Here is a 19,268-nt window from a genome sequence, read left to right as displayed (position 1 = left end):
TGTGAACAACAACCCTCACTGCCAAAAGTTCTAGTGTTAACTATCACTTCTAGGAGAAAGATGACCAAGAATGGAATAGAAGTATCCAGGGTCCAATCATGGATATCAGAAGCCACTAAAATGAATAAAACCCTGGAAAGAACTGGAGGGTGTGGTAGAGCAAGAGGGCCAGATGGTCAGTTGTGTCATGGCTGTGGCAGGCATTAGGAGCAGTGTACTACCTAGAGCCAGGGCTCCACCGCTGCCTTGTCCCAGTAGGAGTCCAGCAGATTCACATCCTACTGCCTCATGCTAGCTGTGGGACCACAGGCAAGCAACCCAAGCAAGCCCTTTAAGCTTCAGTGTCTTATAACATTCTGTAGGAGAGCTGTTGTTGTAAGGATTAAATAGGGATACACATACAAACTGTTTTTGCCTGGTGCACCCTGTTTGATAAATTATGGTAATCATTATCGTGGATCATGAACATCATCATCATCTAGGCAAGAGTTCTATGAGGAAAGGATGATCCAAAGGATCGGCCACTTGCTACCACCAGAACCACGGGTCCTATTTTTTCAATATTGAACATGCTGATGTAAACAGGTTACCTCCTGGACTAATGAAACCTGAAGACACAGTGTGGAGGCAAGCAGAAGCAAAGGAAGGTTCCCTCCTATTTACTCACAAAAGGTAAAACCTCTGTCACACTTGTCTTCCCCTTCTCCTTTAATCTGCAGGGCCAAGTACAATAAATAATGAAAACGAAACCTTTTCACACAATGCTTACCGAAAGCATCTTTCCTGAACAAGGCTTAAAATATTGTGCATCTGTTCACATATCATGCTGCATAATGGATTAACAAACATATTCAGTGTATTTACAGGCAATCATTCACTTATCAGATTTTTTACATTTCAAAATGGTACAACCTACTTAGTAGAGGATGTCAGGTCCTACCTAAGTCTTGTATAAAGTTTTAGAGACTGCAAAATACACAAACACTTTCCTCTTTCCCTTTCAAGCATTAAGGGCTGACTGACTGAAGCTAGAAATAAAAAGAGCTTGGCTTTTTAGCCACTTTGTTTTATTGTGCCACTGAGATATGTTGTTGGAGACCTGTCATTAATGGTCTGTGATCCAAGAGTGGGTCATAAAATATGGGCAGCATTGGATATATGACCAAGCTGAACCACACAGGTGTATAACCACCAAAGCCTAGCCTTAGAGATAAATCAGACCAAGTAGAATCGAAATCATGCTTTGTATTTCCTGGCAATGTTAACACATACATACAATGGCACGATACTGCCACTGCCACTGCCACCGCCACCCCACCTGCTCAACCTATTATTTGGTCACTCTTCTGTGCTGTTATGAGATCCTATAGATGCGCTATTCTATCCACACTAATCTCCATTTCCTGCAACTGTTGGTTTAAAGAAATGCCTCCCCAGAAGACTTAGAGAGGACGGACATTGGCCAACATGTGGTTTTCAGTACTTGACTTGGTGCCTCCAACCTAGCAGATGCACAGATAAACGTGTACAATCAGTACAAAATGTGTGCTCAAAGAATTCACAAGACAGGAGACTGCATTAAAAAAAATTAAAAAAGGAAACATGAAATTTAATTTAAAGGAAAAAAATATCAGAAATTGTCTGAGAAAACAACAGAGCAAATGAATTCCTGAACAAAGAGTTCTGCATCCTGGTGATCACATTTATTGAAAGAGTTGGAAAAAAATTAAAATGCCCTTTAGCTTAAGAATTTTTGAGTTATCTGCAAATCAACTCAATTCAGGAGTGGAAGAATCCTTGGTCATTTCTTAATATCAAAATGAACGCAGGTTTCTCTTTTGGATGTCTTCTACATTTAAAGAGGCAATCATACAAAATCTCCTATATTCCATACACGATAAATTCTTTGTTTCAGCCAACTCTTAATGGAGGAGCAACTAGTACAACACCATCTCCCCGGACAAAAAGCATCGGAATATTCCGTTTTGTTGACTGGAAGAGGAAAACAAAAACAGAACACATTTATACAAATACACAGTAGTATTATTTATTTTTTTGAGAAATTTGAAAGCAAAAAAATAATAACATAGATTCATCATAACACAAATTGACTTAAAAAAAACCTGACCACTTACTTACCTTTATAGCACAAAGAACCACTTTATTAACTGTTTACTTTTCCTGGATGTCTATAATTGGGGCAAAGATTGGAACTATTCACCTAAATTCATTCTCCTCCTCTTCCTGGCACATAGCTAGACTACCTTACTCATGTTCCCCTGCAACCAGGTTCAGCCATGGGATTGGGTTTCAACCAATGGGAAGTAAACAGAAGTAATGAAGTAATGACTCATTAACCTTCCATGACCACCTCTCTGTGGTCTTCCCCATGCAACTGGATGGGACTCAGATATAATGAACTCTGGAGATGGCAGAGCCATATGACAGAGGAAACCTGGGTCCTTGACTGAGTACCTGGAGGAAAGCTATTGTGCTGAACTAAAACTCCACTCAGGACTGTTATGTGGGTAAGAGATAAATTCCGCTGTGCTGAGCCATTCAATGCTGCATCTGTGTGTTACAGCGCCTGCCTATGTGGAATGAATACCTTGGGGCACTCGCCTACAGGTTGAGCCTTGGGCACAAGGGAAACAATATTCTGAAATCCTTTTATGCCCTGGCAAAACATTAGGTAAAATTGTTGCCTCCAATGACTTGGAAAGTAATCTAAGGGCCTCCCAAACCTATACATTCCAGGGGAAGAGGTTGGAAAAATCCAAATGTTAGTTGCTGATGCTTTCAGCAAGGCAGTATAAGAGATAAGCCCAGGCAAGAATGATCTGGTTTTCAAGCAGAGATTACAAAGAAATAGGATTCACAGGGTTCGAAGTTTTTGGATCCCAAACAATAAACAAGCAGGAACAAAAGCTTTAAGGACCAAGCCCAGTAAACCTCCTAAATTAAACAAACTCAGCCCTGAGGCAAGGATCAGGTTAAGGGTGGTGCTTTCTCACCCAAATTTACTTTAGCAAATGGCCTTAGGATCAACATTACTCACATGGAGAGGAACAGGAACAAAGGGAAGAAACTAGAGGCATCCAAAGGTTATGTGTAGGTAAGAACTCTCACCGAGGTTACTGGCCCATCGAATTGATTGGAAATGGACAGGTCAGACACAGGTGAAATCCTAAGCTTTTTAAAAAACTGCATTCAAAGAAAGCATACCTGGCTAAAAAAATCCTTTGACTATTTCAGTCTTCCACAAGCAAGAACTTGGCTGTGAAAACTCTGCAGCTCCCACTTAGGGTTGCCAGATTTAGCAAATAAAAACATAGACTGCTCACTTAAATCTGAATTCTAGATACACAGAAAAGAATTTTCTTGGTGTAAGTACATCCCAAATATCACATGAGACACACTTGACCTAAAAGACTTTACTTCTACTACCAGAACAGGGAACATTTCACACCTCCCCAGGGCATTCTGCTCTGTTTCCATTCTTTGCTCTCCTAAAGGGAGTTTTTTTGGCAACTATCCTGCCCCTGCTTTGCAGCAGAGGATGTGGGAAGGGCAATGGTAACTAATTCATCCTTTTTAGGTTCTAGAAATCTGTACCACAAGTAGATCTGACAGACAGAACTGCCCCTCTGCCAGGCAGAAAATATTAGTAACAGCTGTTGTAGAGAGAGCAAGATGGAGCAACTCATGTCACGTAGGGGCCTGTGTCAAGCAATGACACGAGCAGCTAAGTGGATGGCAGCTACCAGATATGGCCGAGACCAGCATCAGCTGGCGACAACCCGGGAACTGACGGCGAGCAGGGGCAGAGGAGGTCTGCAGGGGCCCAAGACCACTGAAATCCCTTTAAAACGAGAGGATTTTTGCAGTAAACCGTCACTCTCCTCAGACACTGACCCCTCCAGAAAGGCAGCTGATGCCGAAGGCTCTCTGCCCAACTCATCTCCACAAAGAACAGAGATTCTTCACTGAACAGAAGCAGCAGCGAGTGCTGAGAGCTGACCTGGACGGGACCGAGGCCTTATCTCAACTGCGTGTCCACTGACTTGGCGTTTGGTCTATTCACTTCCTGCCCTCCATGTTATCTTGTTCATTGTGTGACTTGTCTTGTGTTCTGCTTCATGTGCTGTGTCAGAAGCCAAGTTAATCACGTGGTGAAATGTCACTCAGTTTAGAAACCTGAACCGGCTTTATAATTATGTTCACCTTGCTTCATGACTGCATAAAGTTGACACTGTGGGAAGAACCAACTTGTGTCTTCAGTGTGCACCGTCAAAGTGTGCTCATGATGGCTGTTTTTATAACTGATTTTAAAATGTAAAAACTATGTTTTATGAGCTTCTTGGGTACTAGAACCTACATAAAAAGGATAACCCCTTACACTAAATTCAAGTAATACTTGCAAGTTTAGTAGACCAAGCTCGAATACACTTACTGATCACTGTCACCAACGAAGTGCTCTCACGTTTCCCTAGAACACTCTCTCAGGGCAGTAGCTCTCAAATATTAATGTGCATAAAGAATTACCTCTTTAACAGCTCCTTATGATGGTTTTCTGGGTTCCAAGCCCAGTCTCATTTACTAGGTCAGAGTGTGGCCCATGAGTTTACATTTCAAACATGGTCAAGAGTGATGCCAATACTCCTGTTTTAACGAGGATACTCTAAGAATCAGTCTCAAGAAACAAGTGTCATAGGACTCTGGTCTGTTATGAAGCAGTACTTCCTTCTGGTTTCCTTCGAGTTGGAAAAGGTGCACCTAGTTCTAGGACAGCAAGTTCAGTGAAAGTCTGCGCTCAACAAAATAACTGATATATTTATTTTACTCAAATTCCTTACTCAGTGGTCCTATTTCTGAACTAAAAAGTTCCTTCCCTTCTTATGGAATCCACTTCATCTGTAATGATTTTCCATTAATTCAATTAGTTTCCTGGAGATTCAGTGAACAGAAACGAACAGGGCAGCATTTTCCAAGACAAGTGGCCCTTAATGATCCCTGTGCCTCCTGGTGTTCACACCCTTATCATACCCTTGTGATACCCCCTTTTGAGTATGGGTGAAACCTATGCCTTGCTTCTAACCAAGAGGATACTGCAAAGGTAACGGGATGTCACTATCATGATTACATTACATAAGAAAGTGACTTCCATCTTGCTAGCCAACTCTCCTGCCTGCTAGGTTTGATGAAGCAAGCTGCTAAGCAGCAGAGACCCATGTGGCAAGGAACTGAGGCTTTCGGTCCAGCAATGCTCAAGGAAATGAATCCTGCCAACAACCATGTAAGTGAGATTAGAAGCAGATTCTTCTGTGGCTAAGCTTTCAGAGGAGACTCCAACCCTTGTGTAACCTCATTGAAGACCCTGAAACAGAAGACCCAGCTGTGACTGGACACCTGACCTACAGAAATGGTGAGGTAATAAATGTATGTGCTTTTAAGTCTCTAAGTTTTGGGGTAATTTGTTATGTAACAATATATATTCTTAAGAAAGAAAGTACTGTGGTGATATATATATATATTTTTTTTTTTTTTGAAAATTTATTTCTTCATGAGAGATAGAGAGAGAGCTAGATTGGGGGGGGGGGGGGGAGGGGTGTGCAGAGACACAGGCAAAGGGAGGAGCAGGTTCCACGCAGGTAGCCCAATGCGGGACTCAATCCCAGGACTCCAGGATCATGCCCTGAGCCGAAAGCAGATACTCAACTGCTGAGCCACCCATGCGTCCCGGTTATATACATTTTGAAAGCACTGCATACTATACACTCTTCTGGAGAGAGTAATACCAATTAGCTTCAACCTACACCTATTTTACTGAGCTGTTAGAATGAAATATGATTATGTAGAATGGATAGCATAGTGCTTAACATATAGCAGGCATTCAGCAAAGCTGAGTTCCTCAACCTCCCCATTTCCACTAGAGCACTTTTTCATATCTAGTGTTCCATCTCTCAAGCTATTCTGCCTATTTGTTCACATTCAAGGCACCCACAATTTTCCCACTTTTTAAATTAGATGTTAAAGCCCAGGATGGCAGGGACCGAGCATGATCTTCCAGATCCTGGAGATTTACAGGACAAGAAGTCTATCCATGTTAGCTCAGCCACTGCTGAGCTCTCCAGAAGAACTAGTGCTGCCTGCTAATTTCAAGATTTCACTGTCCATCAATTCCATCAATTACTTGGAGCACCAGGCCTTAACACAGAGAAATGAACTCTCCAGGCTTTGAAGCCAGTTAGGCTGGTGTTGAAAATCCTTACCCTATCTTTTCCTGGCTGAACCTGAGTTTCCTCAGCTAGAAAGTGGGAATAACACCACTGGCCTCAGTGTTAACCAGATTAAATGTAATAAAACTTGGAAATCTTCAGTACACAGCAATTGTTCAACATATTAGTTTCAGTTCTCTATTCCAATCCTGGACATTTTCTACTTTTTATTTTTTTTGTTCTTTATTTATTTATTTATTTTTTTACTTTACTGTGGTGTGAAAGCAAAAAGCATTCACAAGTGTAACTGTAGTTCAATATCTGAATTTTGATCTGTTCCTGAGCTTAGTAATTGCAGTACAACAGCAACAGCGGCAGTAGCCACAGCTCCCGGTCAGCCATGTGACCACAAGGGTCAATAACCAATACACTCATCATCATTCTATACACATACAACCATCCTGTTTTTCACTTTCAGTACCGTCTTCAATAAACTACATGGATCATGCAACACTTTATTATAAAATAGGCTTTGTGGTAGATGATTTTGGGCAACCCTAGGCTATTACAAGTGCTCTGAGACTTTTAAGGTAGATTACGCTAGGCTATGATGTTTGGTAGATGTAATACATGTATTTTCAACTTACAGTGGGTTTGTCAGGCTGTAACTACAGTAAGTTGAGGAAGATCTATCCTCTGTTATCTTTACTCCCTTCCCTGCCCCACATTCCTCTAACAACCTGCAAATGTACTCATCACCTGTAGCTAATATGGCAATATGGGGAAAAGAATGAATAATGTCCTGGGCTCTGCTATAAAACAGCTCACAAGATGAAAAGGAATACAGAAATGAAGAGTCAGGCACCTGGATGGCTCAGTGGTTGAGCATCTGCCTTTGCTCAAGTCATGATACTGGGGTCCTGGGATCGAGTCTCGAATCAGGCTGCCTATGGGAAGACTGCTTCTCTTTCTGCCTATGTCTCTGCCTCTCTCTCTCTGTGTCTTTCATGAATAAATAAAATCTTAAAAAAAAAAAAAAAAAGAAACGAAGAGTCAGCAAGATCAGTGTCAGCTGAGAATGCCAAAGGTTAGAAGGTCCAACCAAAGGAGCAAATGACCAAAGGAAGAAAGAAGGTCCAGATGGTCAGAGAAGGAGTCACTGAAGAGTTAGGACTGAAGCAGTTCTTGAAACAGGCTTTGCAGGAAAGAGACAAGGATGATGGTTCCAGTTAGGGCACACACTATGGGAAAAGAGATAGAAGCAGGACTAGAAAGGACACTCTGAAGACAGCAAGTGGACCAAGTTGGCCAGAGTAGTCATGAGAGAAGACACAAGAAAGTGTCAATCCCACAGTGGAGGGTCTTAACCTAGCCTGAACCTGTGCTTTGCTCTCTATAAGCCACAGAAAGCCATAAATGTCTCTAAGCATGACTATAGCAAATGAAAGCATTATTTGAGGACAATTATTTTGGCAGTCACCTGTGCATGGGCTGAAATGGAGGTGGACATAAGGGAAGTACCTCAGATAGAGTCATGGCAACAGGAAAGAAAATGACACATTTCACTCAACATGAAGGAAGAAATCAACTCAATCAGTTATTGACTAATGTGACTGAAAGAGGGAAGTCCAAGAAAATTCTGAAATTTATGCTCTAAATAACAGAAAATCATGAACAGAAGTAGGGAATTGAGAATGACCTTGTTTTGAAGGTGAAGAACACTAGCAATTTAGCTTTAGATGCCACTGAGTTCAAGATAACATCCAAAGTGAAAATATTTTTAATTAGAATACTGGATATGAAAGAGTAAAGCTGAGAAAAGGAAAGAAACTGGAGACACAGATTTATCCACAATCATAATGGCCACCAATCACATGCCAGAGCTCTACACATACCGATTTAGCACATCTTGCTACAATCCTGGGAGGTGGGCACATTTGTCATTTTACAGAAGTTCCTGAGGCTTAGGAAGTTTCTATAACTTGCCCAAGGTCATGAAACTAATCACCAGCAGGAAAATTTGAGCCCAGATCTGTAAAGAGCTCAAGCTTTGGTGCTGTACTGATTACTGGTATGGACTCATACCTTATCACATATGACAGTTACTACATGACATGTCTGAGGGGGAAAAATGTAGATTAAAAACTTAAAAGCCCATGTTCACAGGGAGAAAGAAAGAAAATTTGCAAAGGAGTCAGCAGTGGTTGAAGACAGAGGGAAAGCCAGAATAAAGCAGAACAACAAAAACCAAAAGCCTAACAGTTGAACACTTACTATGTGCCTGTGCTAATTTAAAGGTTTTTCTTGTACCCTCTCAATGAATCCTCAATAGCTGTATAAAGTAGGTCCTGTTACTGTCCCCATTTTATAGTCAAGGACACTTGTCAGACAGGTTGGATAGTGTGGTACAATTAAATAGCTGGTACGTAAAGGAGTAAAGATTTAAATCCAGTCCTGCCATCCGAGTCTACATTTTAAACCACTATGCTTTAGGAGGGTTCAGAGACTGGCTCCTAATACTTAAAAGACTTAAGTGTGATTTTCTTTTTTTTTATATTGAACAATGAAATTTACCAACATTCAGAAGATCTGCATAACTCCATGAACTAATATTTTCCAAATGACCAGTGCTTGATGTTACAGAATCCTGTATTGTAAAAGATACACTGAAAGGACAAAATAGACCAACGAGTTTGCATATAACAAGAGTATGAAAAGATTACTGATATGGGGGACACCTGGGTGGCTCAGCGTTTGCCTTTGGCTCAGGTTGTGATCCTGGGATTGAGTCCTGCATCAGGCTCCTCACAAGGAGCCTGCTTCTCCCTCTACCTATGTCTCTGCCTCTCTATCTCTCATGAGTAAATAAATAAAATCTTAAAAAAAAAAAAAAATCACTGCTATGGTCTCAGATTCCATATTGCAACTAACCTTTAAGAAACTACTGCGTCTTAAGAGTTTTAACATAGCATCAAAGGCAAATATCCACAAAAAATACTTTTTAAAAAAAGATTTATTATTCATGAGAGACACAGAGAGAGAGGCAGAGGGAAGAGAGAGAAGCAGGTTCCGCACAGGGAGCCCAATTTGGGACTCAATCCTGGAACTCCGGGATCATGCCCTAGGCTAAAGGCAGATGCTCAACCACTGAGCCACCCAGGTGTCTCTACTCCTCGCTTTTCTAACTACATCTCTGTGAGGCTGGATTTTCTTCAACTATAATATATCATAACAGATTAAATGCACAGCAAGATGTGAGACTCTAGATGTCATCAAGGTTACATTGAAGAAATCTGCAAAAGGTAAAATAAAGACGCTTCTTATCATTTTATTTCCGTAGTCACTGTTAATGTTATTTCCATTAACAGGTAATAAGCTTACTGTTACTTTTAATGAATATTTTTAGAATTTTTCAGTTTTAGTTTTTATTATTGATACTCAAAGCCATATCAAACAAAAGAATATTGTCCAGTGTTTATATACTTATATACTAGCACAAATACGCATCTTATACTGTCATTTATCAGTGAATCCTGGCAACCCTATAAGGTAAATGGTAGTATTCCTGCTTAACAATGAGGAAATTAAATCTGCCAAGTTAATTCCCTGGCCCGACATATCCCAGGTAGGATGTGGTTACACCAGTACTGGAAACCAGGTCTGTCTGACCTCAAAGTGTTTGCTCTTGGTTGTTATGCTTATTTACTGAGTCCAATTAGGTACCAAATCATGACAGGCTTCCCATAAGTGTGAAGCTGCTGGATATTAAGAACAATCGACATTTTAAAAGTGAGAAACAGAACCGCATGACTTACTTTATATATCTCTTCATATGTTTCTTCATCAATTTCTATAGTAGTCACAGTTTCTTCCACATCTCCCAATATCATATTTAAATGCTGATCATATGCCTGAAGTGGAAGGGGAAGGGGACAAGATATTTAACACTCAAGAAACAGTGAACAGGGCTCATGCACAATACTTACACCACAAACATTTATATGTAAGTAAAAAATAATTCTGCTGTACTAATACACTGTTTCTTCACAAATTATCTCCAGCGATAATTTAATTGACCTGATAAAAATGCAAAACTGTTTATATGACCCAAAATGAATTTACTCAAAAGAACTTAAAAGTTTTAGTTTTTTAAAAGTGTCCACCCTACTGGTCATCCAAGGCAGTTATATCATTTATAATATTTAACTATGAAAAAAAAGCAAATTTATCACTTTTCAGCAGACTTCTTTTAATTCCCTGTAAAATAGCACTTCTTTTAATTCCCTGTATAATACGAAAAATTCAATGAAGGCAATAAAATTCTTTAACTGCTAAGATGAAAGCACTGCAGTCTCCCAAAGGCACAAGACACTGCCATTCAACTCTCCCTGTCCCACAGTAGGCATCAGCATGTAAAGTAAGTAGGGCAACACCCTGCCCATTTAAAACCTAGCCAAAATTGGGAGGCCTGGGTGGCTCAGTGGTTGAGCATCTGCCTTTATCTCAGGGCATGATCTTGTAGGACAGGATCAGGACAGGATCGAGTCCCGCATCCGGCTTCCTACGGCGGGGGGGGGGGGGGGGGGGGGCCTGCTTCTCCTTCTGCCTGTGTCTCTGCCTCTCTCTCAGTGTCTCTCATGAATAAATAGATAAATAAATCTTAAAAAACCAAACAACCTAGCCAAATAAACTGCGTGGGCTCAATCAATAAATGTTGCAATTCTGATATTCAGGGATGTCCCCAATCCAAACTCCAAAGCTCATGTATTTTTACAAAGGTGAAACTCCAGGGGCCTTGTTCAGAACCCACTTAGGCTTACTTCGAACAAAGTTTAGAATGGTTTACCAGCTTACATCTAAACAGAAGTAGCCAGTCAGCCATGTGGGGAACTGCTAGCAAAACACACTAAAAAGAAGAGCAAAAAGCTATAGATGAGGGCCAGAAAACACACAAAAGGACATGGGTCACTTAGTATAGAGGCAATCAAGTCTAGCAGGAAACTGAAGAAGATTCCCAGAGCTTAGACAACATATTTGTCCTAGGGTGTTTCTCCATGTGCCACTGGCCCATGTGATTAAGCAAAATTCTATTTTTCTTGGCAAAGTTGCCACTATTCCATTTCCTGGGGTTCTGCCTCTCGTAAAGCTAGCTGTGTATTAAGATCACTGTCTCCCTAGGTCCCTACTTCCTTTCCAAATACAGGAGGTTCTTTACCTTTTGTTTTTGTGTAAGGTACAGAGTACTTAGGAGTGGGGCTGCAGTCATACTGCCTAGGTTCATATTCTGGCTCTCCCTTTACTGGGTGTGTTACCTTAAGCAAGTTAACTTCACCTTTCTGAGCCTGAGCTGCTTCAACTGCAAAACAGGACTAATGTTATCTACCCCTCATAGGGTTGTTATAAAGGTTAAATGGGGTATCACATACAAAACACTTGAGCAGAGGGAGAAGAACAAGTGGATTCTGTGCTGTGTGTGGAGCCTGACGTGGGGCTCAACCCCATGACCTGGAGATCACGACCTGAGCTGAACTGACATCAAGAGTTGCATGCTTAACCGACTAAGCCACTCAGGTACCGCCAAAAAAAACACTTCTAATAAAAGCACCTGGCATGTAATTAATGCTCAATAAATAAATATCAGCTATTTTAGATCACTTTAAGGTAGAATGGCAGTAATAAATATGCTCAGGAAAGTGACAAGTTGTCAAGAAAAGGCAAAACATTCAGTATACTCTCTTTATGAATAAATAAGACCACTTCAAGGGACCAACCCTATAGAAATATTTGCAGATATACACATAGAAATATGTATAAAAATGCATACTGCAGCATTTACAGTAGCAAGAAATAGAAAACAACCTAAAAACCACTATTACCATATACAGAATTCTATACAGTCATTAAAAATAAAGATTTATACACACTCATGATCAATAATTTTCAAGAAAGATAAAGTGAAAAAGAAAGGTGCTCAAAAATATGTATACTAAGATTCATTTTTATTAAGGTAGTGTATACAGTGCAAATACATGCATGTAAACATATATAGATATACGTGCAAATACACAGAAAAGATCTGAAAGACCACAGACCCAATTTTTCAGTGGTTAGCAAAAAAATGGGATTTCATCTTTTACTGTATGAACTTCTGTGCTATTTAACTTTTCTCACAAGGAAACAAAAATTTATGTATGTATCAGTAACTGAAAGAACACTGAAATTAGAATGGAGAGTAGATGCTATTTACAAATAAAGAGAAAAAATGAAAGAAATGAAAATGTTCTTTAATAAACACATCATTTTCTGTTAAGAGAAAACATGTTAAAAATACGAATGCAAAAAAAAATACGAATGCAATGCAGCTATAATTGGCTTGTACAAACACGTGTAACCTTCTATCCTCTTCTTATCTACATCCAAAATATTATTCTGCATTGGACAGTGTTTATATTTCAAAAGGTAGGGGGTAGGAAGAAATGACAAGGAAATAATCTGATTTCACGGTAATTTAATAAATTTACTTACATGTAATCTGCCTCGAAGCTCTCGGTCATTTCTCATTTTCACATAAATTCGCTCATCCAGGCTGAGCCTGATGAGATCCAGGGGCTCTTCTACGGTGTTGGTAGTTTGTTGCTGATAAAAGAAACAGGCTTAGTAATATAGTACTAGAAGAGTGCAGTGTTCAAATCACTGCTATACTGTGTGACTGTGGGCAAGTTACTTAACCCCTCTATGCCTCAGTCTGACCTCATAAAATGTGGATAACTAGAGTGCCTACTTAATACTGCAGCCGTGAGGCTTAAATGACATATATGAAGACTTTGAACAGAGCCTGGATGGTAGTAAGTGCTATATAAATGAAGGCTGAAACATACATACACAGGAAGGAGTTACACAGAAAAATAACTGTGACGCCACTTTGTTCCCTCAAAATCCACACTGCCTGGCCCAATTTCAGTTATAGGAAGTCACTCTCTGGGACTTTAACCATATTTCATATGTCATTTAGTGACCTGAAAAAATTCCCTTAATGATAACCACACACTAATCAGAATGCTAGGTAAAGATGAAAGCTTGAAGGACGATTATGAATTCAGTTTGGCGCAGGTTGAGTTTAGGGTGCCACCTAGCCAGCAAGGTGAATACATTTAGCAGGCAATGTAGAACACTGGTTGAAAGCACTAGCTTTGAAGTCAGGCAGCATGGGTTCCATTCCTGATTCTGATACTTCTGAATTCAAGCCTTATTTATTTATGAGACAGTGCGTGTGAAAAGAGCGAGGGGGGAGGGGCAGAGGGAGAGAGAGTCTTAAGCAGGCTTCCCGCCCAGGGCAGAGCCCCATTCGGGAGAGAACATCACCACCCTGAGCCGAACTCACGAATCAGATGCTTAACCAACAGAATCACCCAGGCACCCCGTGATACTTATGAATTCAGATTAAACATAACACCATCTCTCATTATCAGCTTCTCTGTTTGGAAAATGAGGAAGCCTTATCGTCCCTTCATGATTGTGAGGCTTAGATGAGCTAATGTATTAAATTAACATATTTAATGTATTTAAGATAGTACCTGGCAACCGGAGAGTACTTAGAAATGGTCCTTGTTATTATCAATTAAAGAACTGTGAGAGATCAGGGCTAAGAGGACTTGGAGTCATCCGAATGCAAGGGATGGTTGAAGCCAGGAGTTGATGAGATCATTCAAGAAGAGCTTCTTTAGTGAGTACGTTCGACTACTGGAGGTATGTGACTGAATGTTACAGGTTCTACAGCCTTAAAAAGCTAGATTGGGAAAACCAAACAAACCTGCTTTGACCTGGTCCTTATCCCCGATTAAACAGGTGTTTGTTAAGGACCGGCCAACCAAGCACTAGATTACCATAGAGGGGTCGGTCCCCGCCCTCAAAGAGTTCATTCTAGTGGGGAGAGTCATGTGAACCAACGCCCAGCAATACTATGAGAATATATACACCACAGGGCCCTAGGGCTCCTCTAGCCTTAGTCTAGAATGCCCACGATCCATACTTTTCATCCTGTAGTTTTAAATACTGCCTTTTCAAAGAAGCCTCCTAGATTAACCAATATATTTGCTCAATAAATTATTTGTCCAGTGTTTCCAGCACTGCTGTAAACAGGATGGTCAGGATGGTGACCACAACTCCTGCCCTTATGATACTCACATTCTAGTGGGGAGAGAGAGGCACTGAACGACGAAGGGTATGCTTAATATGAACAACGTGAAAAATCAAGCAGGTTGACAAAGGGTGCTATTTTACGCAGGCAGCCAGACGAGTCCTCGCTGATCAGGTGAGATTTCAGGAGAAAGCTGAAATTGTGGCTCGATCCACAAATATAGCTGAGGGAGAGCATTCTGGGGGGGAAAGCAGCGCAGAAAAGAAAGCCCGTAGGATCATCAAATCACTCTACAGGCCGGCTCCTTGCTGGTTTTCGTCCTACCACACCACAGTTCCCACGCATAGCACCTGTCTGTACTTACGTATCTGCCCTTCCCCAGAACAGAAGTTCCAAGTGGGGACAGGGACCACGTTTGTCAGTGCCGGCGTCCCTGCTGCTGAGAACCGTGTCTAACCACACAAAGCTGACGTTTGCTACATATTGTTGAATGAACGACAACGGCTGCGCTCAGCAATAGTAGCCGCTAAACTTTATTATCACGCTTTCTATCAGAATCCGTGAGGCAGGTAGGGAGAACCATTCCCATCCTGCAGAAGACGAGATGCAAGAAAATGAAGTGGCCAGCGCGAAGGGTAACTAGTTTTCGGGCGGGCTTCGAGGAGGAAAACCTCTCAGGGCCTGAGACAAAATTCGGAGGGGGCGCGGTTACCAAGAGGCAGCTTAACTCCGTGATAACCCAGAAACAGGCGGCACGAAAGGCCACCTTCCGGTGAGTGTGAAGAAAGCAGTCCCGGTACGCAAAGCCGAACAGGACCAGGGCTGGGAGTGCAGAAAGGCCCTCTGGAGCGAGCCCCTCAAAACTCACTCACCTGGTCCACGTCGTCCGCCATCTTTCAAACCCTGCGCCTTTCCCGCCTCTCGCGAGACTACGCGAGCTCCTCACGGTCGTCTCCGGAAACGCGAACATGCGATGCGCCGGAAGGAGAAAGCAATCGGCTACGTCAGTTCGGCTTCGTACAGTTTTTATTGGTCCTTTGGGGCTGGGGCGGAGCTTCGTGGGCGGAGACGAGGCGCGCAGGGAAGGGGCGTGGCCTGCCTCGCCCCGCCCCCCTTGGGGCGGAGTCCTACTCAGCTTCCCGCGGTTCGGTGCGTCACGGTCCAGGGGAGTCTTGCCCCGGCAGCATGGCTCGGAAGCGCGCGGCCGGCAGGGAGCCGCAGGGACGCGAGCCGTGCGGCCGGAAGGCTAAGGGCAAGAGCACGGCCGCGCGTGAGGCGGCGGTGGCGGCGGCGGCGGGTGAGAGCGAGCTCTGGGGGGTGCCGGAGGCCAGGTGCGGGGCGCGGGGAGCGGGGAGGCCGAGCTCCTGGCGGTGGGGGCGGGGGCCGCGGAGCCCAAGCTGCCCAGCCTCCTGCCGGGGCCGAGGGCCGAGTGGGGACAGGCGTTGCCGTGGACGCGGGCCCGGGGAGGCGGAGGGACGCGCGGTGGTGCGCCGACCCCCGAGTGACCCTGCAGTGGTCCCACCCGGAGTTCTCCGCCCGTACGCCCACCAGGCTTCTTACATTGGCCAAGGGCAAAGCAAAGGTCTTGAGTTTCCGCTCTTAACCTGCTCCTTCCCTCGCCTTTTCCCATCCAATGAGTGCGCCCTCCTCCCACCTTGTCAGGGTGAAGCCCTCCTTTCCCTGCGCGTACACATCCGATCCGTCGGCAGCTTCAAGCAGTTGGACCTCGGCACTGTCTTTATTTCCATGGTCCCCGTCCCTATTCAGTCGAACCATTGCAGGTGCCTCTTTACTGGTCTCCCTACTTTATCCCCTTGCAGTGGTTTCCCCACCCAGCCCCACATGTGATTTAAAAAAAAAAAAAAAATCCGATCGTGCCATGTTCCTAATTCAGACCTGTTGCTTCCCAATGCTCTTGGCCTCAAATCCAAATTCCTTACCGTGGCCTGCAAGACCTTACATGATTTGGCTGCTGCTACTTCTCTTGTTGTCTCTTAGGACTCCTTTCTTTGCCAGATGCCTCCCTTGTTGGCTTCCTTTCTGTTCCCTAAACATGCCATGTTATTTGTTACCTTGAGCCTTTGCCTTTGATCTTCCTCCTTCAGTGGCTCTAGGGTAGCATATTTCGTCTGTTCCTTCAGAATTCCCAGCACCTTGAGTGCCTTATGTAAGGTGTTCTTTGCCAGGTACTCCTTATCACAGGCCCTCACAGCCAGCCTCTGTCATATTATGTAATGATCTTGTTAATTTGCTTCTTTTTTGATGGCCTATCTTCCCACGATTTAAGTTTATGAAAATGTTTCTTATTTTTTGTTATGTCCTATATTGTTTTCTCCTTCTTTGCATTTATTCCGTGCTGAATAAATATTTTAAATAATTGCATTATGCATGCTGTAGAAGGGATTTCTGGGCTCCTAAAATAATCTGGATAGATAAGGTAACCAGCAACGGCTCCTATGACACTAAATTCAATAATCCTGTGATTATCTATTTAAGTTCATCATCCATTAGTAAATAGTTATATGGAAGTCCTTTCTAAACTGAGAAGGTGATTTACCCCACAATTGATGCTCCGTTCTATTCCTTTTATAAAGTTGCATTTTATTCATTTATTCATTCCCATAATGTTTTTTGATATGTACCACACAAGTACCTGCACAGGTTAGATGACAGGGGAGATAGAGATAGAGAGGAGCTTAGAGTGCCATAGTGTTGACATTTACAAAAAATATTCAAGACGGAGTGTAATATCTTGGAAGAAGGTAGCAGGCTTTGTGGCTTCTGAAGGAATAATCAAGTTTGGCGAGATTGGGAAGTGCTCTCTGAAGGAGTTACGTTTGATCTGCGACTTTAACAGTGAGTAACATTTCAGCAACTGGCTGTGAAAGGGGCTTTTATTCCAGTCAGAAGGAATGTATTCTGAATATGTGGCAGTTCAAAAATTAATAGTTGTAATCTGATGGGAAATTCCGCCTGCCTGGGTACCATTCCTTGTAGCTGAACACTTTATGTGGATGCCAGGTTGGTGCAGCTTCAACACTTAGCTGTTAATATGCAGTTGCATAAATTATTTTGCACAAATAATTTAGCCTCTCTGAACATCATCTCTGAAACATAATACTGTTTTTCAGGGTGGTTGTGAATTTTCAGTGAGATAACTGCTCCTGCCATGGTCCATGTCAGGTAATCAGATGGGCTAGCCTATAGCAGTTCACCCTAGGTGTAGGTAAGGATGCAAATTTACTCAAGCTTCACTCAAACTCAGCTACAGGAGCTACCAGTAAGTTCCCAAGGAGCTTCCCAGGAAGAGTTACAATCTTTCTTGTGGTTGGAGGGAGGAAAAATCTGGTTGTGGTTTGGGCTACAGTTGACACTGATTCAGTGACTCTCAGTGCTGTTTCTGACAGCACCTCTGTGCATGCTAAAGAAGGTGACACTTGGCTGCATTCAGCATTTTGGGACAAAGAAAACAGTTTTCTACATTATTTCCTTGTTTCTGTTAGGGCATCTCTAATTTCCTCATGTTTCTTCTTTGTGTTAATGCTTTCATTGAAATGAATCATTCATTCCTTCAGCCAGTATTTACTGAGCACCTGCTATTTCCAGGGACTGTTCTAGGTGCTAAAATTCTAGTAGTGAACAGGACAGTCAAGGTCCCTGCTCTCATGATGTCTGTGGGGAGGGGTTGGTAGGATAAGACAATAATACGTTAAGTAAATTCACACGGTGATGAGGATTTTATGAAAAGAGTAAAAGAGGTAGAAACACTGACGGGGTGGGGAAGAAGCGGCTAAGTCAGAATTGGTGGTCAAGGAAGGCCTTTTTGAGGAGGTGATATTTTGAACGAATAACTGAATGTCCTGAAGGAGCTATTCAAAGGAGGTTCTGAGGGAAGAGTTCTAGGCAGAGGAATCATTAAGTTTGAAGACTTAGGGAGAAATGAAATGAGCTTGGCCGGTTGGCTGGCCTCAGTGAGTGAGGGGAGAGTGGTAGGATTTGAGGTGGGAAAGGTAGGCAGGACTATTAGTTTGGAGACCAAGTTAAGGAGTTTGTATTTTATTCTAATTGCTATGAGATGCCACTGGCCATTTTAAGCAGGTATTTTAAAATCTCAGTAGAAGGCCAAGCAGGCCAAAGTGATAATTCCTACCCTTCTGAAATTATCATATTGAGCATAAGGAGACTGTTTAGGTGGCTCTAGATCTTGGAGAGTCCTAGAAAATAGCCTCTGGATTCTCTGGTAACCAAAAAAGTAAAGAATAATAATAATTAAAAAAAAGTAACCTGTATTTCTACTATCCAGAAATAATGTTTTATTTCATTCTAGTTTGTTTTTCTAAGTAGAAATCCTACAGTAAAAACAATGTTGCATGCTTAGCATTTTATCATATGTCACTTTCCTTTGTCTTAAAAGATGACTGAATTATATTTCAGTATGTATACATAATGATTATGTCATGGTTGGGCATTCAGATTTTTAAAATTTGAGGGTATTGCAGTGGCCTCCTCCTTATCCTCAGGGATACATTCCAAGACCTCCCCCATCCTTAGTGGATGTCTGAAATGCAAGTAGTACTGAATGCCACATGTACTATGCCTTTTTTCTATATACATATCTATGATAAAGTTTAATTGATAAATTAGGCACAATGAGAGATTGACGACAATAGTAAAATAGAACAGTTAAAGCAATATACTGTAGTAAAATGAATGAATATGTTCACTTTCTCAAAATATGTTTCTGTTCTGTACTCAGCCTTCTAATTCTAATGGTGATGTGAGGTGATAAAATGCCTAGTGTTGAGGTGAATGACTTAGGCTTTGTGATATAGCCTTAGGCTACTGTTGACATTCAGGAGTTTGTCGGAAGGAAGATTACCTGCTTCCACATACCAGTTGACCACAGGTAACTG

At 42.1% G+C, this 19,268-nt stretch overlaps 2 protein-coding genes across 2 annotated transcripts in view; one reads left to right on the top strand and one right to left on the bottom strand.

Moving 5' to 3' along the window:
- Positions 1 to 1,578: 1,578 nt before the first annotated feature.
- LSM3 (LSM3 homolog, U6 small nuclear RNA and mRNA degradation associated) lies at positions 1,579 to 15,382 on the bottom strand. The gene is made up of 4 exons (XM_025448863.3): positions 15,228 to 15,382; positions 12,744 to 12,854; positions 10,034 to 10,129; positions 1,579 to 1,992 (listed from the first exon to the last, which is right to left on the bottom strand). Exons 1-4 carry the CDS (start codon positions 15,246 to 15,248, stop codon positions 1,912 to 1,914), a joined length of 309 nt encoding a protein of 102 aa, XP_025304648.1. The 5' UTR covers positions 15,249 to 15,382; the 3' UTR covers positions 1,579 to 1,911.
- Positions 15,383 to 15,471: 89 nt separating this feature from the next.
- The window catches only part of XPC (XPC complex subunit, DNA damage recognition and repair factor), a 29,193-nt gene continuing 25,396 nt past the window's right edge, over positions 15,472 to 19,268 (top strand). The window contains exon 1 of the mRNA XM_049098396.1: positions 15,472 to 15,652. Within this exon, the coding sequence (XP_048954353.1) occupies positions 15,541 to 15,652 (112 nt within the window). The 5' untranslated portion in view covers positions 15,472 to 15,540. The remainder of the gene's footprint in view (positions 15,653 to 19,268) is intronic.

Source organism: Canis lupus, chromosome 20 (assembly GCF_003254725.2).
Source record: "Canis lupus dingo isolate Sandy chromosome 20, ASM325472v2, whole genome shotgun sequence".
NCBI classification, from domain to species: Eukaryota; Metazoa; Chordata; class Mammalia; order Carnivora; family Canidae; genus Canis; species Canis lupus.
Note: the sequence above shows the minus strand (reverse complement) of the source record. Positions and strands in the feature narration are given on the sequence as shown.